Genomic DNA, 9,363 nt, shown 5'->3' on the forward strand with positions numbered 1-9,363 from the left:
GCAAGGAATGCAGGGAAAATGGACATGTTGTAAAAAGCAAGCAGCTTGCAAAGCGCTTGTATATTTGGACTGCTGCAGAAACCAGTTTTGGCTGTGCAGAAACCAGACAGCACTAAGAAAAGAAAACAGTTAACATATTAATGAGGCGATACCGGGCGATCCCCAGGCACAAAAGAAACAAGTTAACACTAATCAATACATTCAATGGAAGGCCAGACTTTTCGGCGCCAAAGAATCCCAAAACAATAAGTCCCAAGAACCGCCCTAGTGATCGAGATACTGCCCCGTTATTGGGGAATTCAAATCAATCGATTGGGAAGAGACCCAATCGATTGCGAGAGTATAGAGGGTCCGCCCAGGTGGGCGCAAGACCCTGAGAGGAGTATAAGACAGAGACCCCGACCCCAGCTCGCTCTCTCTGTCAGCCTCTCCTTGACCAGCTAGCCCTCCCAGCAGAACACCGTTGCAGCAGAAGAACCTTGTGCAGGAGACGTCTGGACAGAAGCCGCCAGCAAGTAAGTCACAACGCACGCTACGGGAATAGACACTCCTGACCCCTTTAGACCATAACCACTGGAAGCCTGCGGACCCAGGACAAAGCTAGAAGCCGTTGTTCCCTGATCCGGCAGTCCCCTTATCCAGATAAGTATTTGGCCTAGTAGTGGTAGGATTAGCCTAGATTTATAGTTTATATGCATGATCAGTAGATCACTGTAATATAATAAACCTGTCTTGTTTGAACTTACTAATTGGTGTATGGATTTATTGCTTTGAACTTGGCCTTGAAACTTGTGGCGTTATCTTAACGATACCTGGCGACTCCAAAGCTAATGAACGAAACAGAGCACACTCACCCAGAACGAGCAACAGGTTCACCTGGTGGCAACCGTTTCGTCGACTTATTCACGGAAAATTAATCGTCAGCAGGTGGGGGTGTGTGGGAGTAGTATAGGTTAGAGTAGGGGGGTAATAAGTTTGGGACCTATATGAAAGGTTTTGCACTATGTTTGTGGTTTCATGTATATTGTTTATTTTGTTGTTATTACTATACCAAAAATACCTCAATAAAATGTTTATTTAAAGAAAAGAAAGTAGATTCAAGCCTTCAAGAGAATTGGGTAATTATCTGAAACTAAGAAAATTTCAGGGCAAAGGCAGGTAAGTGGGACTAGGTGAGTTGTTCTTCAGAGCTGGCAAGATGCACAGAATGGATTCCTTCTGTATGTACTGTAAACATTTTCACAATACTTCTTTGTTGGAGTAATATCGGCATAGCTCTTACAAGTCGTTAACCTGCCTCTGCTACACATTCACTTCGGTCAGTGTTGAACTGCCCTTCCTACATTTGCTACCATTCATTTCCCAAAATACATTAGTCACATGGGCGCGGGTATAAATAAGAATATCGGTATAAATGCAGAACAGTGATGCATCTTCTGATGCGTGCATATCAAACATTCATTACCCAAGAAGTTTTAGAACTTTATGGACTCGTTTGATAGAGAGGGTTGGGCTGAGGGAGATAGATGTCCTTTGGAAAATTTCTTATCAATGAGAACATTTCGAAAGGGCGCACACTTGAAGGTTGCCTCAGGTACAGTGGGGTTTTGCTAATTAAGTTTACTCTGTGATTCACGGTTTGTTAAAACTCGACAATCCAGTCCGTGTGAAAGGTGGAAGAGGGTGAGATGGTTCGGGGACTCGGTGATGCAGCAGCAGCAGCAGGACAGCGGCCGGCGGCTGGGAAATGAGAGCGGCTCGCGGCACCTCGGCTGCTCGGAGGGAGAGGCCGCTGCGAGCACGCGCACCAGGTTTGAGGAAGAGAAGCAGGCGCGAGATCGGCTCTGTTCAAAGACCGAGGCGAATTGGCTCGACTTCGGCGAGCCGGACTACTTGCTCCACCGGGAAAATGGGACCCGGGAACGGAACCGAGCGGCCGGCGGAAAGCGAGCTTCTTTACCAGAGACTTGTTCCCAGGCTCCAGAAGTGAGAGGCATGGAAAACGAACCCGACGGCACCGGGCTTCGCGGCGCAATGAGCACCCGGCGCAGGCTGGGCAAGGTGGCCGCGGAGCCGGGCAGCGCCAGCGCCGCTCTGGTGCCAGGTGACAGCGCGGGCGGCTCGCACCGGCGAGCGGTGGAACCCGAGCGCGCGGCTGAACTCCAACGGCCGCCGGCGGAAGCGGAGGGCGCGAGCGGGCTCTCGGAGGGTCGCGCGGCGAGCGATTGGGCTGTGCGGCGCGTGGCAGCCAGTGACAGTTGGCACCGTCTGGAACCGCGCTGGGAGCATGAGGACCGTGCGGGTGAGCCGCTGGCAGACTGGGACTGCGCGGAACCGCTGCGCAAACGCCCGTGTTCCCAACAAGTAAATAAACAAGCGGACATGTCGCTCACGTACAACACGAAGCCTCCACATGCCAACACGGAGCACAGTCCTCCAGCTGTGCAAACCCAAATAGCAACATTACTAGGCGGAGATTCGTTGGATCCACTGAACACCAAAAGTTCAGGTAGTTTAGAAAATGACAGTGAAGTGAAGAGAAAAGATGCAGGTAGTGAGGATGAACTACCAAAGTGTTCCAAAGGAGTTTCTAATAACAGAGAGGATCAGTGTCAATTAAAATGCAAATCATGGGTAGTATCTGATACCGTGAATAAACATATTTGTGCCAAAACTACAGGCAGTAAGAGAATGAACTTGTCAAGGCTGGTATTAGACCATATAGCACCTTGCATGAATCAATATGGTTTATGTTTTGTGGACAACTTCTTGGGGCACAAAGTTGGCGACAAAATTTTGCAAGAAGTTGTAACTCTCTACCAGAGTGGCAGTTTTGAGGATGGAACACTGGCAGGGCAGAGTACCAGTGCAGATAAAGAAGTAACTGCATCGACTGGCACTTCCAATAAAACTATTCGTGGAGACAAAATAATGTGGGTTCAAGGTACTGAGCCTGGCTGTGCTTCTATAGGACTTCTTATGCAAAGAATGGATAAACTTATATTGCATGCCGACGGGAACCTTGGGCACTACAGAATCAGAGGAAGACACAAGGTCAGTAATTAAAATTTGTACTGTAATCATCGGATGCGTGATCCAGTATACCAGCATGTTTTCAATGTTTCAGTGGAACAACATTATTATTTTCTGCAATGAAAACATATATGCAACCATTTGTTTGCAGCAAAAGTATATTTTGCCATTTTGGTGGCATCATTAAATTGTTCCATTCTGTTTATTAAACAGACATTGTCCATTGAATAAAATATATATGATTCATTAATCTATATTAGTTTTAATAAATAACAAGTGACTTTTATTAAACTAGAATGTTTTCTGTTAAATTAGAAAGTTATCAGGGCTCCGAAGAAGAGTTATATTGGACTCAAAACATTAACTCTGTTTCTCTCTCTGCAGATGCTGCCAGGGCTGCTGAGTTTTTCCAGCATTTTCTGGTTTTATTTCAGATCTTCAGCATCCACAGTTTTGCCTTTTTACACTATCATACGACAGGTATTGCAGAGCTCCCTCATTAACAGGGAACAAACCTGGACATAGAAACCACAGCCCATGTGTAGGCCGGCTGCGGGAATCCCTTCAGGGAGTGATGGGGCAAAGAGTTTTCATTCAACGTTTAAATGAAATGAAATGAAAATCGCTTATTGTCATAAGTAGGCTGTGAAAAGTTACTGTGAAAAGCCCCTAGTCACCACATTCCGGCACAAGCTCGGGGAGGCTGGTACGGGAATTGAACCGTGCTGCTGGCCTGCCTTGGTCTGCTTTAAAAGCCAGCTATTTAGCCCAGTGTGCTAAACCAGCCCCTTTTGTATCCTTTACATTCCCGTGTGGTCGGTCCTTGGATCCAACACTGGTGACGAAGGTGGTGAAGTTGCAGACGGTACCATTTCTGCAGTACTCAGCCACCTCTCCATACGCCTTTGGCAGTTGTTTCAACAACCGCTGACATGCCAAACTTTTGGAAGCTTGAGACCGACGACTGGTTGCAGTACATTGAGTGCATGTGCAATTTGTTACGAGTGAATGCCATTGTCGGGGATGAACGCTAGACCATTATCCTGTTAATGGCCTGTGGTGCACCCACCGTCAGCATAATTGAAAGTATAACGCATCCCACCAGACTCAAGGTCATTTGAAGACTCAGTCGCCCTGATGGTAGGGGAGCATTTAAAAAAAAAAAATTTTTTTATTGTTACAAGTAGGATTACATTAACAGTGCAATGAAGTTACTGTGAAAACTCACTAATCGCCACATTCAGGCGCCTGTTTGGGTACACGGAGGGCGAATTCAGAATGTCCAAATGACCTAACAGCACGTCTTTTGGGACTTGTGGGAGGAAATAGGAGCACCCAGAGAAAACCCATGCAGATACGGGGAGAACATGCAGACTCCGCACAGACTGTGACCCTGGCGCTGTGACCCTGGTGCTGTGAAGCAACAGTGCTAGCCACGGTGCTACCGTGCCACCTATCACCCGACATCAACCCCAGACTGTCATATCATTGTCCAGTGCTACCGTTTTATTGCGGTTAAACAGACCCCTGGAGAGTCCGTGTCGGAATATTTATCGTGCCTCTGGAACCTCACAGAGTTTCCCATATATAAAATCGCTCTTTCGGAGATGTTGCAGGACAGACTGGCCTGCGGAATCCGCAACACAACGTCCCAGTGAAAATTTCTCACTGAGCCCCAGCTGGACCTCAAAATGGCCATAAAGATAGCCCTATCGTGGGACAGTGCAGAACAGGGCGTGCAATGCTTGCAGGGCATGGAGCTCCTCAATTGAGGCTGTGCCTCCTCTTGGAGGGCGATCCCAGCTGCCAGTCCTGGAAGACTGCCTACCTGGCGTCAGACCAACTACCATGGACCCTGGGAGCTGGATGAGACAGACCTCGGTTATTGCAGGACATGTAGTCGGTGTGGTCACAGAGAGCGAAGTTCACAGGGTGGCCCTTCGCTCAGCTAGGCCTGGCCGCCCTTCTCGGTCCTGCATCTTTGTGGAGGAACCCAAGGACGATTGCCAGCAGCTGTAATGCATTTCCTCAACCATAGTCGTGCCCATTCAGATCAAGGTCCATGTCAATGGTTATCTGATCCAGATGGAATTAGACACCAGTGCTGCTGTCTTGGCTGTCAGTAAGGGCACTTTTGACCGAAAATAGGCAGGGGTTCAGCCTCCATCGTTGCAGGACACCGAGGCCCGGTTGGCCACGTACTGCGGAGAGCCGCTGAAGAACGCAGGAACTACGATGGTCCCGGTTGTCTAGGGGCAGCAATCTGCTTTTTTCAACTCTTGATTGTGATAGGTGGAAATGGCCCCAGCTTGCTTGGCCAAGATTGGTTGCAACACCATCACTTTGATTGGCAGCAGGTGTTATGGAATGAATTCTGGGGGCCTACACGTGGTGCTGACAAAGTACCTTGTGGTTTTCAAAGCCAGACTGCGCACTATCCGCGGGGCCTCCGCGAGGATTTACATGGACCCTAAAGCACAGCCGAGGTACTAACGTGTTCGCCCTGTTCCCGTACAAACTGCAGCCTAAAGTGGACACAGAGTTTGACTGCCTCAAAGGCTTTGGCATTATCCACCCTGTGAAGTTGGCGGATTGAGCAGCGTTGGTCGTCCCTGTCTTGAAGCCCGGCGACACGGTGCGCCTTTGTCACAACTATAAGATGACCATAAATCGGGCCTCCAAGCTAGACCATTACCCCATGCCAAGGATTGAGGATCATTACACAAGCTCAGTGGGGAATACCCGTTCACCAAGCTCGACATGAGCCATGCATACCTGCAGTTGGTGCTTGATCTGAAATGGTGGATGTACGCGACGGTAAATACTCACCAGGAGTTGTACGAATATACCAGGTTGCCATTTGGGATCTCATCGGCTGTGCCATTTTCCAGTGTGAAATGGAGAACATATTACGGGGCCCACTGAGCATATACCAAATCTGGCCCTTCTTGAGGAGCTTGTGCAGATGGGCCAAGATTGTCGCCAAGTTCGGGACGAACCTAAAGTAATAATTAATGAGTCCCAGGAACGAACGGAGTTTCATAGCCCCCTCAGGAACGGGCGCCTGCCGGATGGCCCGAACCTTATCTTCGAGTGAAGGCCATCCCGGTACACAAAGTAGCCTAAGTAGGTCACCTTACGAGCTTTGAAAACACACTTCTCCCTAGGGAGGTGAACACCAGAGGCTGGGATGCAATAGAGCACCTCGTTGTGGTTCTCCAGATGTTCTTAGTCCAACATCCTGGTGACCATAACATCGTCCAAAAATAAACCGCCACCTTTGGTAAGCCCCGCAATGTGCCTATGGAAAAGTAACTATAAACAGATCAATTGTTAGGAGATATTTTGTTTTGTTGTAAATAGTTCAACATAATTATATCATTTTTAATAAAATAAGCACTCACTTTAGGATGGGTTCTATTCAGATGTGCTCACCATCCCTGCTCCCCCCAAACCTAATTTCCATCATCCCATTTCTCTTCATCCTCAGAAAATTGGACTTGTGAAGTTTTCTACCTGCTTTCAGCCTCCAAACTCAAACACTTTTTTCAAATTTTCCATATTATCTATGTTTTCTGGTTTATTTAGGATAAAATATTTTATCATACCCAGTGAAACATATTTTGACCACAAGGCAAAATCTTCAGGGTAGGGTTTCCCCCTCAATTTCACAGAATCAGCGACATCTCGTAGTTCCGTTGTCATTTCAGAGTTCATTTGTTAAACATTTGCAGTTAATGTGGCATCTCCGAAAATAGACAAGTCATCAGATAATTTGGCCATACTTTTGGATGAATGTGAACTGTTCAATTCTTTGAGATTTAAAAAATGAAATGACAAACTGTCTTTTTGCTTAGCTTTGTCCTCTTGCCTCACCTTAATTTTTCTGCATTTTTGACTGCCAGATTGATAGTGTTGCTTCATATTACTAAAGAAACTGATCTTGATTTTACAAAGCTAATAAAGTACATAAATGAGCAGGCGTTCATACAGTTTTATCAGGTTCCAAATTACAAAAATTGATTCTTTTTCTAACTATGAAACTGTGATTCTGATCATGGATTTCAAACAACACTCACTCTACTCATTGTACTCATTCCCTCCTCACAAACTCTCCCTCTCCGCAACCCCCTCACAAACTTTCCCTCACCACAGCCCCCTCATATTCTCTCCTTCCCTGGAACCCTTAGATTCCTCCTCCCTCCACACCCTCACACTTTCTCCTCCCTCCCCTCAGAGTCACCCTCCATCCCTCATACTTTCCCATTCTAATCTTGCTCACTTAGGATCTCAAGGCATCCTGGCTCACCCATGCTGAGACCTCGCCGTTGCCGCTGCACCTCTCCCTTTTCTTGAGGCATTGCGTGACTGCTGCTGGCGTGGGGGTGGGAGATCTGCTCTGCTGCCTTACACAGACCTCTGCTTCCCCACGCTGTGTTCTCGTTGTGCCCTCCTTTGGCTCATGGTCTCGCATGCATCTTCTGCCAACTGTTACTTATGTTCTTGCTCTTTGGTTCTCATCCAATCAGAGACTGATTTTGCTCCGCATTTACTGCTGATCGACTCACGTTTGAGCCTATCCGCAAAAAATGCAGGGAGTAATCAGCCTCTGATTGAATGTCCTGCTAACTATCTGGCCACGTTGATGTCCACTCCAACTGAGCTGATTGCGTGTTCCAGTACCGGGTCCTTCAGTGCAACAGGGTTGCCAGCATTGGGGTCCCCCGTTGGTTGGGGCCCTGCGCCTAGACACGGTGTGTTTCATTGTAAATCCATCCCTGTTACTATCCCATTTTAATGCCTGTATGTATTTTTGTTTGTTTGGCACTAAAATGCAGCCAAATGAGATTGTTATTTTCCAGTGCATTTACAGCTCAAGTTTAAGGTCAGCTTTGCCCTCCAAATGCCTTTCCAGTATTTTTTATTCATTTACAGGATGTTGGCATTGCTGTCAAAGCAGCGTTTATTACGTATTCCTAATTGCTCTTAAAGCTGGTTATGGGACACCATTTTCATAGAATCTCTACAGTGCAGCCGGAGGCCATTCGGCCCATCTAGTCAGCATCGAGCCTTCAAAAGAATACTCTACCAAGGCCCACTCCCTTGCTCTATCCCTGTAACCCCACACATTGATCATAGCTAATCCACCTAAGCTGCATATCTTTGGACACTAAGGGGCAATTTAGCACAGTCAAACTATCTCACCTGCACATCTTTGAACTGTGGGAGGGAACTGGAGCAACCAAAGGAAACCAACACAGACACGGGGAGAACATGCAAACTCCACACAATCATCCAAGGCTGGAAACAAATCTGGGTCCCTGGCACTGTGAGGCAGTAGTGCTAACCACTGTGCCACCTTTGACCAACTGCTTGGTAACCACTGTGTGATTAAAGTATTTTCCACTGATGGAACAGCAACACAATTCCAAGTCAGGATGGTATTTGACTTGAAGGAGAACTTACAGGATCATGGTGTTTGCTCATGCTTAGGAGGTGCTTTTGAAGAAACCTTGGAGAGTTGCTGAAGCACAGCTTGATGAAGGTACTTTGCAGCCACAGTGCACTGATAATGGGGGATGGGGGGGGGGGCTGTTGTGGGGATGAATGTTTAAGGTTGTGGATGGGGTATCAGTGAAGCAGTTTTTCCCCTCTTTAAGACCCCTCTTAAAGCCAACTATGTGACCAAAGTTTTAGTCAGTTCCTTTTGTTAGGCATCGTTTATTTTTCTGATTACACTTATGTGGAGTACCTTGAAATGTTTTCTTCCATTAAAGGTATTACATAAATATAAGTTGCTGCTACTGCTACTCAAATGTTGGCTCCAGTCTGGTGACAATACATAAAACAGCTCCAAAGTGAAGCAGAGAAACTCCATTCACCAAGTAATTTCACTTTGTTCTCTTCTGGCGCCCTTACTCTGGATTCAGATCGCATTTGCACTGTAATTGGAGAGTTGACGTGAATGGCACTTTATAACGTGAATGCACCTTTAAGTTTTGTTTAAATCTAATTATTTAATCAAAACCTCTTGACTCTGAAACGTCTTTCTTTATTACAGTACTTGGAAAATATTTGGTGATATCTGCTAGTTCCTTCAATTTCTGTCATAGACAAAAAGCGGCGCACTTGAATGAGTTCGTTTCATGATTCAGCCATATTACTGATTTTCAATTAAATGTCACGTGCAGGGTTTTCCAGCCATAAAGAAAGAGACCGTGAATATATCACCGGAAAACTGTGCCCGTTTTCTTTTCTCTTATAATATTTCTGCGGACTGATGAAAGAGTTGTTGGCTAACAGGCTGGCACCGTGCAACCCTGCCTACAT

At 46.6% G+C, this 9,363-nt stretch overlaps 1 protein-coding gene across 1 annotated transcript; it reads left to right on the top strand.

Annotated features, from left to right (window-relative positions):
• The first annotated feature begins 1,602 nt into the window (after positions 1 to 1,602).
• Positions 1,603 to 7,056, top strand: LOC119962256. Its single transcript, XM_038790245.1, has 4 exons — positions 1,603 to 3,054; positions 3,418 to 3,513; positions 5,326 to 5,519; positions 6,939 to 7,056. Exons 1-4 carry the CDS (start codon positions 1,708 to 1,710, stop codon positions 7,054 to 7,056), a joined length of 1,755 nt encoding a protein of 584 aa, XP_038646173.1. The 5' UTR covers positions 1,603 to 1,707.
• Positions 7,057 to 9,363: the final 2,307 nt, after the last annotated feature.

The sequence above is a fragment of the Scyliorhinus canicula genome, chromosome 2 (genome assembly GCF_902713615.1).
Source record: "Scyliorhinus canicula chromosome 2, sScyCan1.1, whole genome shotgun sequence".
Lineage (NCBI taxonomy): Eukaryota > Metazoa > Chordata > Chondrichthyes > Carcharhiniformes > Scyliorhinidae > Scyliorhinus > Scyliorhinus canicula.